The sequence below is a fragment of the Mixophyes fleayi genome, chromosome 4, assembly GCF_038048845.1.
Source record: "Mixophyes fleayi isolate aMixFle1 chromosome 4, aMixFle1.hap1, whole genome shotgun sequence".
NCBI classification, from domain to species: Eukaryota; Metazoa; Chordata; class Amphibia; order Anura; family Limnodynastidae; genus Mixophyes; species Mixophyes fleayi.
Genome location: NC_134405.1, coordinates 232097441 through 232121338, shown reverse-complemented (window position 1 = coordinate 232121338; position 23898 = coordinate 232097441). Strand labels below are relative to the sequence as shown.

The window sequence follows — 23898 nt, the reverse complement described above, 5'->3', positions numbered from 1 at the left end:
CCGATACCAGTTTTTATTTGAGCTTTGTGAAACATATAAAGTTTCTGTTTTCACAGCACAGCAAATAACACAGTGCAGGACATTATAGGACAGCACAAAGTGTTATCGTGTAATGGTAAACAAGAAAGGAAAAGGTGAAGGAAAGAAGGTAGTAACTAAACAGGCTTGGTAGGTCAGCCCTTTACAACTTGAACAACTAAAAATACACCCAGTGTATGACTACTAACTAAGCTTGTATTGAGGATAAAAGTTCTATTGAGTAAGGGTAATGTATTTTTACATTCAGTATCTTTGGTAAAAGGTAATATGTATGGGAACAGGTTTCTCTACTGCACACCCATCATTGTGTAATGTCACTTGTTTTGGAAACAGCTCTACATGTGTATCTGACAGCAATGCAGTAGACTATACTCTGTACACACACAGTACTTATTGTAAGGTAACTGGTTAATCCTGCTTAAGGCCCTGTCGATGAGGTCACTGAATCCATAGATAACCTAGCTGTTTACCTAATGACATTATGGTATTTAAGCTGGATGGAAAAAAAGAAAAAAGAAATGCACTGTCAAACATTTGAAAGCTATGTAACATACTATGTACGTCATTATCTGTGCCTGCTGGGTGCAGAAATACATTTGGATGTGATGAGTATGTCTATCACTGTTATTGTGTTTACTTGGATTTACTTGTCTGGTCTAGAATCAGATGTAGTCCTTCACCCTGTTTTTGTAATTATTCTAGAGATGCTTAGGCTCCGTTCTCCGAGAACTGAACACACCCACACTTAGCAGGTCTGAGAACCGAGCCGAGCCGGCTTTCTACTTTCGCACGCCCTCGGAATTGAAAACAAGGCAAAACGTCTTTGTTACGTCGTCGGATATTGGGAGTCTTGGATTCTATAAGTACCGCCCTCCACGGCGTTCCAGCGCCATTTCGCAGAGAGACACAGAAGGGGTAGCACAGTTTTTGGCAGTCTCTAGTGTAGTTGGGCACTGTCATAAGTAGAAAAGAAAGAGGGGTAACAGTGTTCTTCAAAGTCTCCAGTGACATTCAAGAGAGCTCCATTGCTCCATTGCTAATTGTCATTGTTGAAATAGAAATAATAAGGCTGGCAGTGTTGTTCTTAATCTGCAGTCACATTGTACTGTGTTATCAAAATGGATTCACAGCAGTACACAGAAGACCAGGAGCACCAAGCAGCTGCTAATACCAGTCACGATGATAGTAATCCCTCTACGTCATCTGCTAAAGCCTATGGTAAAGCAGTGGCGAATCCAGGGGGGGCGATCGCGGCAATCACCCCCCCTGTCCTTTAAATTTGGGTCCAAGACGCCGATCAAAACGGGTAGAGGGGGCAGGGCCAATCTCGGGTGGGCGGGGTTTTCCAGGGCCAGCTAATCAGAATGAAGGAGGGGCATGATTATGCAAAATCGCCCCCCCCCGCCCTTAAAATTTTGTCTAGGTCCGCCCCTGTGTTAAAGTGCATAGTGTTTTTAAGTCAGGGAAACAAAAATTTAAAAAAACTTGGTCAAGAAAAAAAGACCTGTAACTATAAACATCCAAAGAATGGTGGAGGATTATTTTTAATTTCTTTGAACGGTATAAAGACAACAGTTTTATTAACAAAGAACAACGTTGCTTGCAGAAGTAATGTAAGCATGAATGTCTAAATAGACGTGTATATGTATTACCTTCCACTTTGCTCCTGTTCCATCAGTGTTTGTAATATGCACTTTACGTCAAAGGTACCTAACTATATTATAATTCTTTGGGAATTGGGGCTGATTTGAAGCTCAGTGATGAACTTGCGTTTTGCTGCGAATTACAATGGCTCTTTTTAGTGCATTGTGTCTGGCACCCTAGATTGGTCTGGGTCTGATAAAAGCACGGATCCCAGGGGGGAGGGGGGTCGGCAGGTCGCCATGTATTAGCTGTTGAATTACCACAGTTATACAAGGCACGGGTGGAGCGATCAAATGAACCATGACTGATTTCATGATCCAAGGACAATTCCATCTTGCACCACTTTTCTTTTCTGCCACTGCTGTGTGGCAATGTTTCCTAGATGTGCTATGAACTTCCGTGTGTTTGTGTCATTGCTCTGTCGCTTAGCATTCAGCCAGGTCACTGCAGTCTTTGTTTGAAAGTGTAAAGAAAGGTGGTCAAAATTGACTGCAAATGACTTGAAATTAGTGTTATTGAGGTTAATAATAATGTAGGGAGAAAAAAAACAAAATATGTGATTTTCTAAAAAAAATTAAAAAATCGGGATTTTAGAAAAAAAATCGAGATCCAAAACCAAAACCAGAACATGGGGGTCAGTGAACATTATTCATATTCTCCTTCCAAGCAAGTGGATTGGAAAGGGGTTACTCGAGTTTGTGCCATCGACCCCCCCCCCCCCCCCCCACACACACAGACACAGAGTCCGCAAAAGCAAGCTATTGTTACCACCAGGATTGTAAAGGATATTTGTATACTGCCCTGAGACTCACAAATTAGGGGCAATCTCCCAGACTCATGAGAGAGCACACACTTTTCCCTGCATGTGTGTGGGCAGTGATTGGCTGTAATGTTGCCATCAATCCATACCTACCTCAGTGAGCACTGAGTGGGCAGAGGCGTGAAGGTACATTTAACCCCACTCACCTAATGACACATATCAAGTTGTGTCCAACTCTTCATAACTGCCCTCTAAATCTCCCAGAGGACAGGTACTAAAGTAGTCTTTAAGTACATTTTAATGTAGCTACATATGTTAACAACAGTAATTACTTGCATCTTTTGTGTAAATTAATGTCTTAAGATGATTTGCAAACATTATTAACCATTTGTTTAGTTTTGTATTTGAAAACAGGATATAAACTTATTAGCCTCTATATAGCACTAAGGGACAACTATTTTGCAGGGAACTACAACATAACTGCAATAATGTAAAATAGCAAAAGGTAGTCTTGGCTGGCTGTCAAATTCTATTGTAGTAAATGGGGTGTGGGAGGCTGACAAACTGAATTGATGCATAACAACTGAACCCTCCAGGTCGCAAGCAGACTGTTTAAGAACAACTTTCATACATGTTTATTTGTGTAACAGAAGACAGAAGAAAGGTTAATAACAATAATTTGCAATTCATCCATTAAAAATTGGTACTTTCTTTTTAAGTTCTGGCTTGTCATGGTCACTGAACAGCTGGGTCTGTATCGTATTTGGCCACACTCATAGGTAGGCAAATTAGACAAATCTCTTAGGCTGTTAGGGCAGAAAACCAGATCCCATGGAGTCCAATGGTACAATCAGCCAATGACCCCATTCTGATGACCATTGGATTTTCAATCAGCCATTGTTGGCAATCAGTGGAGCCAGGCCCCTGGTGATTTGGCACCAACTTTCCCTAAATGGGCTAAATTGGCTGACAAAATTGCCAAGTGTGTTGCCAGTCTTGGGGCAATAACTCATGGACCGTATAACAACCATCAAAGTGTAGGGGATACTTGAGGATTGGGTTTAGAAATGGTCTTAGACTGGACCACACACATTCAAAATGGTAACTAGCTTCCATTAGAATAACTGCTTTGTTTTCTATCTTTTATCATTAGTATTTGGAATGTAAGCATAGTCTTCATATACACTCTGTAAATGCAAATATATAATACTGTCATCATTCATTAGACAGAGAGATGAAAGAAGAGACTGAATAAGATTATGTAGAAACAAAATCATATTTATTTTTTCTTGGTCAATATTTAATGTGATAATGATATAATCCATAGGATCAAAATTCCTTTGCCTTTCCAGTACTGAACTTAAAGAGCAAATGAGGCCACTATTGTACATTACTATACAGTATATCAAAAGCTGTGAGCTGAATATTACATGAAATAACTGATTTATAAATAACTAAAATGGCTGTCTTGTTTCATGCCTTTGCAGTCGGGTAAAATATTTAGAGGTTGGTGCTTTCCTATCTAATTAGAATTTCTTATATAGCATTAGAACTAGTGGCTCTAAGAAAATGATCTCAATAATGATAATAATATAATAAGAATGTTATAATACGAGTGTAGGTGGGAACAATGAGAGCATGAAAATGGTTATACTCTCTGCTTGAGACGCTATACGCCTTTAAGAAAGTACAGACATGCAAACCTAGTAGACCTAATCCAGTCTTCACATTAAGGAGCATAAGAGATTCTCTCACCACCTGGGATAAGATGATGTCCCTTTTCCCAGACTACCAGCTCCCTTCCTCTAGCCTCTCTACTATAGCACTGTCACAACTAATCCCAGACCTCCGTCTTGACTCTTGGCACAGGCAAGGAGCCAGACGTGTGCAGCACCTCCTGGAGGGAGGGTCTCTTCCCCCTTTCTCTCAATTACAAGCTAAGTATGATATCCCTGTCCGCGATTTTTACAAATATCTTCAAGTAAGGCACTGGTTACAAACACGTCCCTCACATTTGGGGTTGATGGGACCCCTCCCCCCTGGTATCAAGGTGATCCTCTCCCCTACATCCCACGCAGGTGGAATTTCCATATGGTACTGGACACTCTTAACTCCCATTGACAATCGGGTTTTACCGATTCAAGCTGTCTGGGAAGCCGACCTAAATATCACTATTTCAGAAGAGGTATGGGGGAGAGTCTTCCTAAACATATATAAGATGTCAAATTGTATTAACCATTCGGAAATGTTGACTAAAATTGTTCACAGGTTATATCTTACTCCAGATAAGCTGCATAAAATCTGGCCATCAGAATCTAAATATTGTTGGAGGAATTGTGGTGGAATTGGTACGCTTATGCACATCTTTTGGTCTTGCTCGAAACTTCAACCATTGTGGACCGAAATCTTTCATTTAATCTCTGAGGTCTCCAAAAATAATATCTCTCCTTCCCCAGATATGGCTTTACTTCATCTGTATCCTAAACATCTCTAACGACACAATCATTATGTCACTGGACATATTCTCATTGCAGCAAGAGCTGCAATAGCCCAGAACTGGAAATCACCTCTAATTCCAGCACTCCCTAAAATTATTAACAAGATCCAACATAGCTACAAAATGGAAACCATAGGTTTTAATCTGTCTACAGGGGCTTCCTCCCCGTTTGTTAAGTGGTTTATATGGTATGAGTACTTTACGAATCACAGCTCAATCTTTGATCCGTGAGTACTGTGGAATGGTTTTTGAGTTAAGTTGGGTACTTGGGCTAGACCCACTGGTACACTTTCTATAACCGGATAGTCTCTTGTCTTGTCTTGTCCCCCCCTTCCCCCCTTTATCCATCTCTTTTTCTTGTTTGTTCTCTTTGCCGTCTTCGGCTTATGTATACTGGGTCATAAGATGTGTTGTTGTCTGTAGCAATGTTTTTTCTTATTTTTATTTACTTGTTTGATTGTTTATCTAAGCAGTGTGGATTGTTCAGTATAACTGATCTGCTGTATGTACTCTGCAACCACTGCTATGTTTGTAATATGCTTTTCTAAAAAATTCAATAAAAACCTTTTGAGTTAAAAAAAAAGAAAGTACAGACATGAAGAGAGTGGGATATTGTGTCCAATCAATATGTAAAATAAATTTGCTGCAAAATGGAAATATTTGGTAACAGTGTAATAGTACAATACAATGCTGAATGAATTGAAACTTCCAATTTGTAGAGCATGTGTTGTGCTATTTCATGCAAGATATGGTACACAAATGGGATTTATGTTCAGACATGAATCAGGCCCATAGTGTGGTGCAAGAGGTTTATTGTGCATCCTTTTCCAATAGAAATAAATCACAAAACTGTGTGTGTTATCTCGGAGTAATTTATCTGTATATGAAGTTTACAAGAAGATATTGCATATCTTCATATAATAAATATAAATACAAATGTTCACGATTTATTTTCCAATTACAAAAACACGAACTAAATTATTTGATCTTAAACAAAATGCACCACATATACTATGCATGTAGAGATAATAGTTTTGGTCCTCCTAATAATGTAAAGATTCTGTTCATTACTTCTGAAGACTGGAGCATTGAGGTTACTAGTCCCAAAGCATTAATCTCGGTTCCCCAATTATGGTGACTCTGATGCACAACTTGTAAGAGCGTTTCATCACCTTTCAACCCTGCAGTTCATTTGTGAGATCATAGCATTCTAAAATGCCATATGATATTGTCCAAAGTTGTGTTTAACAAGGATGTCCACTAATATCAAATATGTTAGAGTTGCGTTTTACAATCCATTCAGTCGTGGATATATGGGTATGGGATCTAGTAACTTGGTTTTCCAGATAAGTGCTGTATTTTGTATAGTATCTATTAAATTACATTAAAAAATTGACTTTTCTGCAGTTGACCACCATCATCCAGATGCTCTATAAAAATGTTTAGCAGTGGTACTTACTGTAACCACAGTAGAAGGCAAATAGTTCATGTATAACATTATCATCAAACAGCAGACATTAATTCCTTCTTTTTGAGATTTGAAACTGACTGGATAATGGAATTATGGGTGAAATATCCCATTTCTGTACCAACATAGATTGTCACCTAACAAACTGCCAGTGATACAAAAAGAAGTCCATGTGTAGCTGATCCTTCATAACTCGATCGTTACTTTCTTCTCACCCCTGTCATGGCTTTATTCAACGCCCTGCAATGTTATTCAAGAGAAGTGACCGGTATCTGAGGATATTAGTGGAATGCACAGATTACAGGCTTCACGGTATTACAATATCAGTAAGAAGAACGGCACAGATGCTCTAAATTTTTTAATGAATTTAAGGAGACTTTAACAGTTCGTTAATACCTTTAAGGTTTCCTTAACACTGAGGTTATGCTCTTAAATAAATAAGTCCCCCTAATTGTGGTTTAGCTAGGACTTCAACATTACTTAAAACACACGATAAGTGGATGTAAAAGATGCAAACAAATGAGTAGTTATACGCTAAACACTTTTATGCTAACTTGTTGCTATAGCCCATTTTTAGACTTTTTGAAAAACATTTATTCAGGGAGTAAATGTATCAAGCTGAGAGTTTTCCGGTGGGTTTGAAAAACCAATCAGATTCTAGTTATTATTTATTTAGTACATTCTACAAAATGATAGCTAGAATCTGATTGGTTGCTATAGGCAACATCTCCACTTTTGAAACCCGCTGAAAAACTCTCAGCTTGATACATTTACCCCCAGATCACCTTATTGATGTAGCCATATATCCCAATTTAGTGATTAATCTCCCCTTGTAGCCATTGATCCACTGACATAACACCCCCATATATGCTGCATGACATTCTTCTCAGAGTAGACAGGTACAGAACTAGTTTTCTCTTTAAGTAACACAATACTGATAATTAAAGTGTTCTACTTGTGCAGTATAACTGATTATTAAAGTAATGCAAGAGCACTATATAAATAACCAGTACTGCTTATGTGAAGAATCTTTTATAGACAGTACCATACTTAACACCTTCCAGATCACTAAAGCATTACTTAAGGTTTAATTAAGAGATGTTACTTAGGGTAGATAATTTGCACTCAGCATAGTTACTTACCTAAGTTTCATTTAACGCTTTGATTAAGTAAAGTGCCACCAAAGGTCCTTATCTAAAGCACTTTAGAGCAACTGGATCAATTAAAGTTGCTCATTGTATAAAAGGTGGTAAACGGCGGGAGTAACTATGACTCTCCTAAGGTAGCCAAATGCCTCGTCATCTAATTAGTGACGCGCATGAATGGATGAACGAGATTCCCACTGTCCCTACCTACTATCTAGCGAAACCACAGCCAAGGGAACGGGCTTGGCAGAATCAGCGGGAAAAAAAACCCTGTTGAGCTTGACTCTAGTCTGCAACTGTGAAGAGACATGAGAGGTGTAGGATATGTGTAGGGTCATGTGAAAAAGTATGGTCCTAGCCCTGTTTATCTGAGAAAAGTTGTACTGAGTGGTCTCAATATAAGGTTCACCTTTAGCATGTCTACATTTTTAATACAGAGAAACAAGAAGTATAACTAGGAAATGAAAACTTTAAGTAAAGGACATTCCAAAAAGTGACCAAGGTAAAATACAAAACATTTTGCTTTCATTCAAGGCATTGTTGTTATATGCTAAATATTATCCTATACTGAAATGGTCACGTCTTTATATTTTATTTATAAGATGTTTAAACAAGCATTTTAAGCAAAACTGAGCGTAAATTATAAAGTATAAATGTATATATTAATGTACTAAATGTTTCAAGTGTCCCTTAATTATGATTTTTTTTCATAATCCATATTATTTTATACATATTAAATGAAATGGTAATAAAGTTTTCACATTTACATTTTAATATAAAGGATACATTTCTCCTGCTTTTGAGACCTGTATAGTGATACCCATTTAGCTTAACCAGGTGGCATTGATGTAGTAATGTCTGCTGCAGGCAGTGACTCTTTTGAACATTGTGGGGAATCAGGCTTCAAATGAATCATCTTCATCTTTACACAGTTATGAGCTATGTGATGATTGTATAATGTAAATCAGCACAATCCAGACTGAAGTCACTCAATGACAGATATCTTACCAGGCTAAATATGCAGAAGCCTGCCCGTAAATGTCGGTCATTCTTCTTATTTTGGAGATCTCAATCAGAAAAGTAGAAAATGATTAATTTAAAACAAGGCTTCCCTTTCATGAGTGTTGGATTAATGGTAAAATGTACAATTGGTGAAACTAAGCTAACGTTGTGGGTGGTCAGATAAAGCTCCGAGGTGACCACGTACGTTTTTCCACATTGTGATCATAAACGTTTGAAGCGCACTCTGTTGTTAAAAGGTTGGCTTCTAAGTCATGTATACTGTAAGACAATTGCTGATCTTGTCAACTATGTAGTGGTTGCTGTATTGGAGCCAAAAATGCTACAACCAATGCACACCATTTTTAAAATTGCATGATTTCTAATAGTTATCACCGTTATTCTAAAAAATTGACTGGCTCGGTGTCTAGTGAATGTTGATTCATTGACAAGTCATATGGATATATGATGTGTGTTAAATATGATTAATAAATACATAGGGGCACATTTATCAAAACTCACAGAATATGAAAAATAGTTTTCAATCCTTATCGCATTGATAAGGATTGAACTAATTCTCATATTTATTAAAAAAGCAACACAGGAACAGCAGTTCCGAAAAACTGCTGTTCCTGTGAAGTGGAAATCATACTTACCACTGCTGCTTCGTTCCCGAAGCAGCATGAGATGAACGGGGCTCATCTTCTGACTCAGTGCGCATGCGCCGAGTGAAACCCTCAGGCATGCGCACAAACATCTCTGCTCTTGCTCGGTGAGTGACAGAGAGGGATCATGTGATCCCTCCACACATGCGCTGTCCAGCTCTGCTCTTCGGAGCAGAGCTGTCAGCACTGAAACTTTTCATTAATGATAATGTACGCCAGCTTCAGCTGACGTACATTATCATGTTTGAAAAGTTAATTACATTCATTGTTAAATAGCGTTACTGAGCACTCCCCATACATTGTTATGGGGAGTGCTCAGTAAACCGATAGGAGATGCAAAGCAGCAGATATCTATGATATCTGCTGCGATGCTGCTATCATAAATAGCAAATTAGTGTCGTTTTCGGGGATTTTACAGGGGGGAAACCTTTCATAAATAGGCCCCAATAATGCTTTCAGGTACAGGTATAATGCTGGTGATACATATCCATTTTCCCAACGCCTTTGGCAAATTAGCCCCAAAAATGAGCAGGTTCATTATAAGCATGTGTGTTGGCAGTTCTCTGCTATCTCCTGTATGTACAGTCATCTGATGACAGGACTGAAAGGCCTGCGTTGTGATCTAGTGCCTCAGCTAGAGTAACAAACGGGCAGATCTTGTCTACTTTTGCTAACCATGTTTGTGGCCAAACTGTAAGCAAGAGCTACAAAACTCTGAGGTATGGTCACTACAACACAACAATCTCTGCACCCTGTTATCTTTTGTCCCAGGGCTGGCTGCTTGCTACTAATATTTTGATGTCCCACACTCCCGGGACCAGCACATGGGTGGGTTTAGACATATCACTGCTCAGGCATTGAGGGTGATTTCCCCACCACCAAATGCCTAACTACAAATACTCCATTGTTATGCTTTGCTCTCCTTAATGACATAGACCCTATGGTCCTTCCTTCCCTTGTTCAGGGCCATCTTTGAAGTAGAGCTGGGACTCACGAATATCTTTCACTGTGGGGCTGAGATCCATCACTTATCATCAGGGCCTTGGCTCAAAAGCTCTTCCTGTGGGCTGGGTGCCCACTCTCCTCCTTGTGGGGCTGAGACCTTACAGGCTTCTAAGTCCTGCACAAGGTCTACTGCAGGGTTTGAATGTTCACTGTGGTCCCCTTATTCCTGGGACACAGCCCAATGCTCAGACATCCGCTTGCAGATTGTACCAGTCCTCACCAAGCCCTAACCTAATGCCCACACTGCTTCTTGTGACTATTTCTTCCTTAAAGCCTTAAGGGCAAGCTACAGTTAGTATGTAAGCTGGCCTTCTGGTGTTAACTGCTTAACAGAGCCCTGGAATGTAGCCCAATGTACCCCTGCAGCTCTACCCAGGTAGGACTCGGGACTGAGTGATCCCACGGTTACCACTAATTGTAAAGATACCAGATATATCTGGCCCAATTATGCCCACTTTGTGCTGGCTGGCCACCCTGGGGTGCTTTACTATACCAGGCAAGGATACCCAGTACCTTCTAGGGGTTCACTAATCACTCAAGCAAATCAGTTATCAAGTACAACAGTACTTTATATTATTCAACAGAATAAAAATACACTTTAAACAAATGACACCTTATTTTCTCTTATCATTAATGTGAGCTTACTTCGATATATGAGGATATAAAAACAGCAGTCATGTGACTGGAACTCTAGGAGCAAAAAGAGATTGATTTAAACATTTTTGAATGAGGATACTGTTCTCAGGATTGGGAACATGTATATTACAGTTTTAATTAAATAATAATGTCATTGACGGAATATATCCCCAACAGCCTGACGTTATGTTAATGTTAAAACATCTATGATTGGTAGATTATATCACATGATCAAACAGTTCCGATTCATAGTTTAATGAATTATACAGTTTTATTTAGATGGATTACTTTTTAAAAAACTTTGTTGATGTGCTGGATATAGCATATAAGTTTGTACATATTGATATTATATTATTTTTCCTTAATACATTGTTAATTGTTTGTGTCAATCAAACTTTATGGAATGGCAACAGGATGTAGGTATGGCATGTCTTGAAAAAGACCCTTAGATGTTGAAACGCGTGGGTAAGGCTTCTCCTGGTCACCTAAGGACTCTCACCCTGCTGACCTTTTACTGCAGCTGCTTCTTGGACACTTTGAAAAAACTGTTTAAAGCAAATAAGATCTGCAAGTTCTGGTAGGTGTGTAGATTATCTGAAATGATTTTGTTTTTATATATTATATTTTGTTTTTAATATGTTTTGTAATACTATTTTTTGTATTAAAATAATTTGTTTAGAGATAATTGTACTATATGCCTCTAATTCTTCCATTTATAACACCACACTGCTTGAGAAATAGAAGCCATCTATTGAAGTTGTGTTTAGTATTGGTCTTTATGAAATAAGTGTATCCACAAATGAGGTATGGGTTCAGCACTATCCAAATCTTCACCTTTCTCGTTTGGTTTGCTGTTTGTCTTTTTCAATAAGTTGTTGCTAAAATACTATACTATATTATTTTTCTTCCTCTTTTTTGAATGATAAATTCACTACACGTGAGGATTTCGTCCTTTTAAGAAGGAAAAAGTAATCATGAATCATGAAGCATCACTCATATGGACTATTTGTTTTGGACTGACACATTTCTATGTCTATTTATTCTTACTTGTTGAAATTTGTTGTTCAGTTTTAAGTATGCACTCTGTTTGTACACAGAAGGTATAGCGCCCAATTGATGTATATGTTCTCTATATAAAGGTTTTGTTCAATTTTAGGGAACAGTGAAAACCCTTATACACATTGTGGGCTGCCATACTCATTACAGAGCACTCTAGAGTGGTTCCACAATATACCATTTTGATTAACACACAGGCTGTCCATTACCCCTCTAGGCCAGAGGACTGCAGAAACCTTAGCTCCTAGATCCTTGAGTCCCAGATGCCTGGCCCGATTTTCAACCCCTCTACCAGTATGGTAGAAAGCTAATATAAAGTTCCACTGCTCCAGCAGACCCACCAAGAGTTGGGTCTTTCCATTTATTGATGGTTAGATTACACATGCAAACGGGACCAGCCCATGGTAGGCTTATATATATCATCTCTCAGGGGTCTGCAGCTGTCATAAGGGGCTGTTACAGTGCTCCCATTCCCAATCCTGCATACCCCTACACCCTGGGCTGGCTACCTGGTCACAGTCTGAAACAATGGGGACCTACTAAAGATAAAGTTCAGCTACCATCTAATTGGGACTTCCTGTGTCAGTGGTGAGACAAGGTAAAGCAGCCTTTTTATGTCATGTGATCGGGATCTTTTTGAGAATTACCCATAACCCACCTGACAACATAATAACAATGTAAACATCCACAACAATCTATACAAGATAAGCTAGACTTAGTTTTCACAAGTTGTCACGTAGAATTCAGTGCATACTAGTACATATATAAGTTACAATTAACATGGTTATACCATACTTGCCAACTCTCCCGGAATGTCCGGGAAAATTATTTTGTTCATTCTCTGTGAGAAACGAGGCACCATGAGGGGAAAAGTTGCCACTTACAAGTTTTTTTCCCCCTGTTTTCCTGGTTTCCCGCAGTGTTTCCACTTACAGGGTTTTTTCCCATTCCTGTTGTTACTTTTATTGGTAAATTTATTTTTTATGTATGTACCACAGCTTTTTAAGTAGAATTTTTGCAGGGAAATGTGATTTTTTTTCCAGGAAAAACAGGTGCAAACCTGCAAATCTGTAATTCTAAAGTAGAAACACTGGATAGACAGCCCTTATGTGAAGAGCAGCAGTAAACAGGACATATCTTCCAACATCAGGACAAAGATGTCAGTACCCACTCATCTGTTGGGAGGTATGCATTGATGTCCTGACATAGTAGCTCAGATTTCTGGCCCCAGTGTAAAAGTTTAAAATAAACTTGTACAATACATCACAAGGTAACATATGATTACACGTTTTAGCACTACCCTTCTGCTTGGGCCCTACCAGAGAGGTTCCTAAACAAATGTAATGGTCAGTCTGAGAATGCACAATCCGTTCAGTGTATTTCATTGAAAACTGAATAAAGACAACTTTCAGTCTCTGCTTTTATGGCAGAAATACGTGTGTAGGTGTATTATACTGAAAGCAATTGTAGGTCAGTAAGAGGAGTGACCAGGGCCATCTCTTCAATTGGGCACAATGGGCAGGTGCCCGGGGGCCCTGCAGGCCAGGAGGCCCGTCCGAGGCAGGACTGAAAAAAAATCCTGCAGAAAAAAAGAAAGAAAATACTTACCTTGCGGTCAGCTGGCGGTCCGGCTCCCTCCCTGGTCTCCTCCTCCATGCGGCGCTCGCAGTACATCCATTGTGGAGCGCAGCACGGAGGAGTCCCCCGCGCGAAAACATCTATATCAGCTGGCAGCAGCAGTGACTTGGAAGAAAAGTGAAGAGGATCGCATCGGAGAATAAGCCGATTAAAAGGTAAGTTAAGGGACGCTGATGGCTGACCAGTGCATAAAAAAAGTGATATATATATATATATATATATATATATATATACACACACAAGTTAACCCGTGCATGATACTCATGCATTCTAGTCAAATCAAGCTACTTAAGGTGTAAAAAAGGTTCTTGTCATGCATTTGGGCCATAGCCCAGGCCTCAACCACCAACCACTCCCCACTGTCACCCCCGGCAACCACCAACCACTCCCAACTGTCACTTCTCCTTCAAGAAATATATATATATATATTTTTTAAATCTTTATAAACACTTTTAACAATTAACAAATTAAATTAACAAATTAAAAACATCTTAGTATACCAAATTTCAGCCTCTTCTGAATTTTTTTTTCCACACACACTAAGAATTTAGTAGGTCAGTGTATAACTCCGCCCAGCAGGTGGCGCTGCAGCTTGGTTTTATTTTTTCCACACACACACACACACAGACAGACAGACTAACACACGCCACTAGACATTTATATATTAGATATATATATATATATATATATATACACACACACACAAGTTAACCCGTGCATGATACTCATGCATTCTAGTCAAATCAAGCTACTTAAGGTGTTAAAAAGGTTCTTGTCGTGCATTTGGGCCATAGCCCAGGCCTCCTCAGGGGAAGAGCGGTACTTCCCGACGTAAGCGCCCTTTTTTAATGTGGTTTTGTCCACATGTCACCACCTCATCATTCTTCTCCATCACCTCATCCTTCATTTTCATCGCCACATCTATCCAGATGTCTATCCAGACACAGGGATCTCTCTCAGCGGTCCTGAGTATCACACTCCTCTCACTCTGTCACCCCCGGCAACCACCAACCACTCCCCACTGTCACCCCCGGCAACCACCAACCACTCCCAACTGTCACTTCTCCTTCAAGAAATATATATATATTTTTTTAAAATCTTTATAAACACTTTTAACAATTAACAAATTAAATTAACAAATTAAAAACATCTTAGTATACCAAATTTCAGCCCTTTCTGAATTTTTTTTTCCCACACACACCAAGAATTTAGTAGGTCAGTGTATAATTCCGCCCAGCAGGTGGCGCTGCAGCTTGGTTTTATTTTTTCCACACACACAGACAGACAAACTAACACACGCCACTAGACATTTATATTATAGACAAGTTAACCCGTGCATGATACTCATGCATTCTAGTCAAATCAAGCTACTTAAGGTCTTAAAAAGGTTCTTGTCATGCATTTGGGCCTAGCCCAGGCCTCCTCAGGGGAAGAGCGTTACTTCCCGACGCAAGCGGCCTTTTTAATGTGTGTTCATGAGGTAAAATTACCTCACGAAAATGAGTTTGACCCCTCAACTCGTAAATTTAGCCTTTACTACCCCTCCCACGGGGGGAAGGGGGGATGATGGAAGTTAACTGACTTGACTATTCTAATTTTTTTGTCAAATAATGTCAGTATACCAAATTTCAGGTCAATTGGATGAGCCCTTTCTGAGAAAATAGTTTTTTCCACACACACTCACTAATGCACGCCTCTACACATGTGTGTTCATGAGGTAAAATTACCTCACGAAAATGAGTTTGAGCCCTACCAAATTTCAGGCCTTTTTGAATTTTTTTTCCCACACACACTAAGAATTTAGTAGGTCAGTGTATAACTCCGCCCAGCAGGTGGCGCTGCAACTTGTTGTTTTTTTTTTTCACACACAGACAGACAGACGCCACTAAGCATATATATATATATATATATATATATATATATATATATATAGGCCCCAGTGCACTGCTTTGCCCGGGGGCCCATAATGTTGTTAAGAGGGCTCTGGGAGTGACTATAAAAAGTATTTTGTGCAAGTGTATATAAAAGAGTGATCCAGTGAGAGAAGAAGGGGTAGATATAGAAGACAATAATTATAGACAGTTATGTATCTGCCAGCTTGGTGTAGCTGATAGGTGTGTGTGTGTCACAGAGAGGTGTGCATGTTAGAATGAAGTGGTGTCAGGGTGAGGGGTGGTATCACCTGGTTGCAGTGATGGAGGCGGGGTACTGCCATGTAGGAGGAGTTGCATGGTGTAACTGTGCTGCAGGAAATATCTCATCATAGCTGACAGACGCCGCTTACTTTGTGGACGTATACGGACTTTACCAACAGAGATTTACTGCTCACCCGGCCGGGCACTGCTACACGTTAAGATAACGCCCGTTAACCTCCGTACGTCGTACAGTTTCTCCGAGAGTCAGATTACCATGTGAGGCTGCACCGGGCGGAGGACGCCGGCACAGAGCAGCCCGGCCGGGTGGATGAGCATGTAATGCTGAAAGTTTCAGACTGGGCAGCAAGGCAAGGTCAGAGGGGCTTTTATCTCACCCGAGGGTCAAGCAGATGACGTGGAGTAGCAGCATGAGCAGCGGATATAGCAGCCTGGAGGAGGACTCCGAGGAGTTTTACTTCACCGCCAAGACATCCTTCAAGAGGAGCCCGTGGAGGGCAGCCCGTGGGCAGCAAGTGAGTGCACTACACGTACCTCCATGCAGTGGGTGCAGTACATGTACCTCCATGCAGTGGGTGCACTACACGTACCTCCATGCAGTGAGTGCACTACACGTACCTCCATGCAGTGAGTGCACTACACGTACCTCCATGCAGTGAGTGCACTACACGTACCTCCATGCAGTGGGTGCACTTCATGCAGTGAGTGCACTACATGTACCTCCATGCAGTGGGTGCACTACACGTACCTCCATGCAGTGGGTGCACTACACGTACCTCCATGCAGTGAGTGCACTACACGTACCTCCATGCAGTGAGTGCACTACACGTACCTCCATGCAGTGGGTGCCAGAGACTGTACTGACCTGCTGATCTGACACACCAGCGGGTCAGTAATGGTTAAAGTCACACACTTCTTGGCTGTGCGCAAAACTGCTGTATTTACCCATCTGTTGTATCTACTGTACTATTGGGTTACAGTGACACTAATGGATACAGCACCCGCTACGCCCACTCCTCCACATTATTGATGAGTTTTCCACTCTGAGCCTATACACAAAGCTTTCTACATATAAAAGTGTCTAATCTCTAAAAGTGATCAGTGAAAAGAAAGCTGACTGCTTTCTGCTTTTTCCTGATGAGCTGCTCCCACCCACTCCTGATATACTATTAATCCTCTCAACAAGTGTATTGTGACTGCCCTCCAGTCATTCCAACACAATGCACTTTTATTGTTCTGTTCAGTCAGTATAGCTTGGGGAAGTGTATGTAGCATTAAATCTTTTTTTTTTTTTTTTTATTATTATGTTGTCGGATACTAGTAAGCAAATGAAATGTAGAATCCTTTCAGGATTTAATAATAGAAATTTAAAAAAAAACTAGTCTAAAAATCTGTATTGTATTAAGAGAATTGACTGTCTATTTCTTTTTTGCTGTTGATAGGGTGTGTTTGGCTGGAATATATACCAGTTGCGATGCATGTACTCTACTTCTCTATCCCTCTCTGTGCCTCTCTCCTAATTCCTGTACACACGTCAAGCACAAAATAGTGCAATAATTTTGACATTTGAATGTGCCCAACCTCTTTAGAAATCAACTTTTACTGTTGGTGTTAAAAGAAGCATGAAGCAGACTTAATGTCTTTGGTATGTGAACTGCAGAGGTACAATTGCTGTGTTGGCATCATTGCATTGTATTGCCTTTTAAATAAAGTGTTTATCTGACATGCAGAGAGCTCACTGTCACATCCACTGTTTATCTTTTACTCATAAATCCCCTATTAATGTAGAAATAAATGTGCAATTACACATTTCAGCAACTTTCTTTACTGTATATTGCTCCAATTTTGTGTCAGGTCTCTAATATTCAGATTCACTTATCACACAGCACTTTTGCAGTACTGGTTTCTTTTGTAAATTAAGTCTATTTTAAAAATATCACTAACAGGAATTTGTTCATTTACCTCCATTTGACATGACTTCAGCCATTTTCACACAGGGCTATTTTAATAAAGGGGCATTTACTCATGGCCCACAAGAGTGGCATTGGGCTTCCTGGTGATGGAGCCTGGATGGGATAGACCATAAAAGTGATTGTGTTTCAGCCACTTAGGTCTTAGAATAAGACACTTTTGTTTCATACAATTGGAGCTCTACCTGCAAATAAATTGCATGACCAAAATGGTTACGATCTCCTCAGTCAAAAAAGAAAAAAATACTGTTTTGCAAATGGTTTGGTGGCCTAATAATATAATGTCAGCTAATTTCTCAAGCAGTTCTGGTCACAGTTATTACTTTTCTTAAATAGGTTTAGGTCTCGACAACTCTAGTAATGGTGCATAAGGATGTGGTGCATAAAACACTAATATTATCTGTGCAACTTGCTACACTTTCCCCTTGACTTGACAAGTCTTTCATATTTCCAGCATACAGACTGGTAATGATCACTTCTTATATCTTCTTTAAATTTCAAACCGATTTCTTTTACTTTTCTAAACTAAAACACGAAGATCCTGGGTCATTTCACTGTAAAATGTATAATGAAAATGACATGTAGCATGATACTGAACCCAACAAGGTTTTTCATTGGGCACTAAGCATATTCTCCTTCACTTTGGTCTCTGTTTTAAATTATACTGTCCACCTGTTTATTTGCATAGATTTGTAGTGGGGAATATGTATAACAAATTAATGGAGAGTATTAGCTGAAACCCCTATAAATAAAAAAAATTGTTTTTGTTTATTACTTTCAGCAACTTGCCTGCTTTTGCTCTATTCATTACATTTGATAGAAAGGAAAGATGAGACCTTAACATATGGGATTAAGTTGTAGTGACCTACCTCTATGGTAAAGTTGAATAATATGGATAGAATTCTCAAATTCAGTTTCGTTGTGAGTAGTATATAAAATAGTAAAACTTTACTGTGAGCGATCTAAACTTATTTTTATTTATTTTTTTACATTTTGTACATGAAAAAGCAACATGGCATTTGACTGCTCATGCCTGATCTTCTGCACACTAAAGCCATATTTCTTCTAGAATGCCCAGCATATAACAGTTTGGTCCATGCAGAATTATTCAGATTTGCTCTTTCTATGAGCAGTGTCACCAAATTATCGAATATATTAGGTCTTGATATGTCAATCTAGTTTCTTTAATGTAGGGGTGTCCAATTATTGCCTTTTTATTATTTGTATGGCCCCCAGCATCATTGCTGATTTTCATATAATAGTTTTTGGCCAGTGAGCAATTCGTTCTAAGATGTATGCTTCTCTAATTATTTAAATACTTTGACAGCACTGTTTTAAAGGTCAAATTTTGAGTACTATAGTATTTAGGTAGATATGACTTGCATAATAGAATATAAACCTATAAGTCTGAAGTCAAGCTTTTAAAATGTTCTCCCTTCTTTAAAAAAAAATAGTCCAAATAAAATTTCAGTTAATAACACAACACTGAAGAATATATTTTCTAAACTGCGGGTTTGAAAAAGTGGAGATGTTGCCTATAGCAACCAATCAGATTCTAGTTATCATTTATTTAGTACGTTCTACAAAATGACAGCTAGAATCTGGTTGCTATAGACAACATCTCCACTTTTTCAAACCCACAGTTTAGTAAATATACCCCTGAGCCTTTTACACTAAATGAACCAGTAATTCAGTCATCTGTGCTAAAATAGCAACTTCATTTGTCGAGGTTGGATAAGATGTATGTTACAGACAGCCAAATCACATTAATGAGGTATTTCCTCAAAGTGAGCCATATAGCTACTAAACAACTAAAAGTTATTTGTCATATGCTACCAAGCATCGATAGCCAATGAGTAACATACAAAACATTGTTAAAAAAATATCAAGAGTATTTTTTTTTTTTTTTAAATTGGAGTTCCGTATCATGTCGTGTGTTCTCATAGCTTGATATAGAGTCCATTTTCTTTTTAGTGGCCACTGTAAGAATGGATATGTTACTGTGTGTAATGGTTGTGTGCGTCTTGCCAGGAATTTCTAGTAGCCAATAGCGTTGCTCCCGCTCGTCCAATTTGCACAGTCATTTTTGTAATGGAAAAATTGAACTTCATAAAGAATTATTTGTTAGCAATGTTACACTTGATAAACTAAAGCCATTTTTTGATGCTGTCTGACTGTCTGCACTACTATTTTAGTGGATTACTCCTTGAAAATTTAGTGTTTGACATTTACTTTGTAGTTGCCACCAGACCCATATTTTAGCCAATAAACTTCTGTCGCAGTAGCTCGCAAGGAGTGATCTTTGATGTTTTATGTAGTAATTACTAGGCCTGAAATCTGTTTTCACACACAGAATATGCTTTTCTACTTTTAATTATCCATTGCCTAAGGATGATGTTTTAGTTTGGTTAATGTTTTACATCTGTCATTTGGCATAAAAAAAAACAAAACGTTCTGGTGCTGTATTATTACAAAATAAAGATCAAAGCATGTTGGATCAGCTATTAAAGTGTCTCCACAATCCCCCGTCTGAAACCATCATTGGTGCTTGTGTAGAGTTTACACCACAGCTGAGTACCTCCAGAACGGTCCTGAAGGCACTCTGCAGCAATGGAACATCTCAGAGGTGCTTAGGAATTGCTGTGATGTTCAGGTACTGTAGTACCCCGAAATGATTGCAGCGAGGCTTTGCTGTGAGGTCCGTCGGCTCATTGTGGGGAATTGAAACCCCCCCCCCCCCCCCTTAGAAACTATAAGGGTTGTCTGCATGGGGATGAACCCCCTCTTTATTTTTCACCTCTCTCCCCACCACGAATGGGAAATATGTTGCATCTGACATTACACTGATTAAGTTAGGCACAGTTAGGTTAGTCTATTTGTGGCCCCCTCAGTTCTAGTTCATCACATCAGTTTTAACGGGAACTGACTTGTGTACTTGTACTGATAGAAATCCCCAGAAACTTCAAATGACACCATTATTGGATGATCCAGTGAAACCTTTTCTCGTATGCTTTACCATATTTTGCCATTAAAAAGATTGGCACTGGTTTGTGTAATAGCTCACACAGTACTAATAGCCCCATACAGCTCTCATGCCATAGAGGTCATGGCACAGTATGCAGCTCTTCCGGTGTGCTCAATATAAAGCTTCTCTCTCGTTTAAAATGTAGGGCACAGGGGGGCTCCATGGTTTTTGATAAATGCACAAAACACTAGTGACAGATTTTCTTTTATTGTACGGCAAAAAGGACAAGATCATGGGAGCTTGGTGGTGTCTAAATACTGATCTATGTGTTTCAGGGAGTCCTGGTTATCAGTTTGAAACAAACAAATGAGCACAACTGTGTTCTTAGTGGAAGTCTCCCATTGTTTTATATCTCTAGCTGAGGCCTATCATGCCCAATCAATAGTCCTGTATTCTAGCCGTTTGTTTTCATAGGGGCTCATGATAAATGGCTTTTGCAGTGGTATTTCTGGGCAGCAAGGTTACATACCAGGAAGCTGATGATCACATAGCATTGAAGGTATGTTACAGTTAAGTGGGAAACCAGCCAGATTACTGTAGCTTGCACTATAATGTGAGAACAACCCACACAGTGAATTGATCAGGAAATCTTAGTCCCAGGTTTTTTTTATTTTCTGTGTGCACATTTTTATATTTTTTTGTGTAGGAATGTCTGTCCCTCTTTAGACGTCCACCCCAGCGCAGATACCATATGTGCTCCATTTGTGAAGGTTGTGGGGAATTAGGAGCCCTGGAAGGCCTAGCAGCTGTTTCCAAGCATGTCAGCATTTCTATAAAACAACATTATTTGGTGTTCACTTAAGTGAGCAGAGCTTGAAACCCTCACCCCCCTGACTGCTTTACAAAATCACATGAGGACACTGGCTTTCAATAATCTGCCTTCGGCTGCTTCCTCTTTTTTTTTTATTTGATAGAGGCGTATGTTCCCTCTTCAGTTTAGAGGAAATAAAATTAGGTCAGGTGATGTTTAGTTTTATGCTTCTATAATATATGTTGTTCTTGCAATTGAGTTGGTTTGAATGTGTGGGAATTCTTAGAGACGTATATTGATCTTTTGTGTTTTTGTTTTATATAAAGAATACTGGCTATAAAAAAAAAAAAAATGAATAGTACACATTGTCCTCTGTGTGGAAAACTACTTGTAGCAATATTGTTAAAACATTCTTATCAGGTTGTGTTGTAATGTCATTGGTTTATGACCGTAGCATTGGAGGCCCTCCTGTCACAGACTGACTGCTTATACAAGTGAGAAGTGTGTATGCTCTATAATCAGTAAAATAAAAATGCAGAAACGTAATATCTGCTGTGCTCCACTTAAATACCGGTTTTCTACTGATCTTGGGCCTGATTCATTAAGGATCTTAACTTGAGAAACTTCTTATTTCAGTCTCCTGGACAAAACCATGTTACAATGCAAGAGGTGCAAATTAGTTTTCTGTTTTGCACATAAGTTAAATACGGAGTCTTTTTTTTCATGTAACACACAAATATCAACTTTAAATTTCAGTGTACAAATAAGCTATCAAGTATTTGTGTGCTACATGAAAAAACAGTCAGTATTTAACTTATGTGCAAAACGGAAAACTAATTTGCACCCCTTGCATTGTAACATGGTTTTGTCCAGGAGACTGAAATAAGAAGTTTCTTAAGTTAAGATCCTTAATGAATCAGGCCCCTTAAGTGTAACTATTTAGTTTTTGTAGAGTTGCTCCCATATGTTTTTGTTGGAGAATTTACAAATTTATATTAAAATTAATAATATTTGTACGTTTGTAATTTTCTGCTTAAATAATTGTGTCAGCCACTTGTGGTTTATTCAGGGCTAAATGGAAACCTTCCATGTTGCTGTCCCTGTATACTTCCAGTTGTGTACCTTTCATTGATAGGTGGTATTGGCAAACACAGCAGCAATAAAATGATTACTGCACCATGCAATAATAATCCTCTGGGAGAAAGGTCAGACACAGTCCAGTCACATTGCACTTGAAGGTGTGTCTCATTTCTGATGAGCTCATCTGATAGAACACTGCTCATTATCCATGTGCCTCACACCCTGAGTCTGACTCACATTACATACTAGATGTTGGGAGCCTACTTACAGAAAACACATCCTGGTCTTTTGTATCCTTATTGTCACTTATAACTCAAGAAACTCAAAGGAAATATACTCATATCCACTGTCCTACTAGTGTTTAAAATGTACAGGAAAAAACAATAGTGTAAATATAATTACGCATAAGCCTTGGTTTGTCGCCAGGCACTGAAGCTGAAGATTGGGCTTTTTAAATGCGTGCATGCTGAGCAGTAGCTAACTCTTATTTGGTGTCTGTGACAAGTGAAGTGTGTAGATACTTGTAAATATATGCAGGGGGAGGGGCATATGCCCCCTGGGCTGGTCCCATATTGGGCTACCTTGGTCTGGCTCACCTGCATTTTTTTTTTCTCCATTTAAAATGTTCCTAATAGGCTCCTGAGTTGAGTCTTGCCTCTCCAGCTAAGATCTGCCAGCTCTTCCCTGGCTATATAACCATTCTATTTTGATGTATTATACCTACAGAATTATGTTGTACCATTATAATGTTGTGTAGAAGTGGATTCCATCTCTATACTTGGGTGAAAAAATACTTAGGTCATTCTAAGTGAGCACTTTATTACATGTATAGTACATATTCTGAAACCCTAAAGGCAGCTTGGAACAAATTCTTTGTTGACATGACTTTTAAGGAAGCAATACCAGGCATGTCTATGGAAATATAGTATTTATCAATCCCCACCCTGCCCAGACCTGTTGTATGGCTTTTCACCAACTATGTGTCTCTCTGCTCTTACTTGAGATGAAACATAGGTGTGTGTGTGTTTCTCGCTGCTATAACCGTATATCTTATACACTAGTGATGTCTGGTTTACTTTGTAAGAAACATCTCCCCTCTACAAGTTTATTTTGACCTACATTAAATGTTTAGTATTCATTGTGGCTCCATAGTGACTAGTGCATAAACTGACATTCCATTGTACAGTTGGGAATATGTAAACCTACACTGAATACTACTTATCTAATAAATATGTTTTTGGTATTCTTTTAAACTCCATTAACTGTCAGATGAAAGTAAGAGACTGATCATTAAATATGTTGAAATATTGTGTCTCTTTATTGTTATTTAGTCTTTATAGCTAAATTGTTAATATGTTACTTCCAGA

General features: G+C 39.0%; 1 protein-coding gene across 3 annotated transcripts in view; it reads left to right on the top strand.

The window, feature by feature from the left end:
• Window positions 1–23898, top strand: part of RASSF3 (Ras association domain family member 3) — a 191466-nt gene that overhangs the window by 135594 nt on the left and 31974 nt on the right. Inside the window, exon 1 of one of the 3 annotated variants that reach the window (XM_075209464.1) lies at window positions 15796–16220. The exons of the other annotated variants lie outside the window; for them this stretch is intronic. Within the exon in view, the coding sequence (XP_075065565.1) occupies window positions 16098–16220 (123 nt within the window). The 5' untranslated portion in view covers window positions 15796–16097. Of the gene's footprint in view, window positions 1–15795; window positions 16221–23898 lie in introns of those variants that run through there. 3 annotated transcript variants of the gene reach the window in all.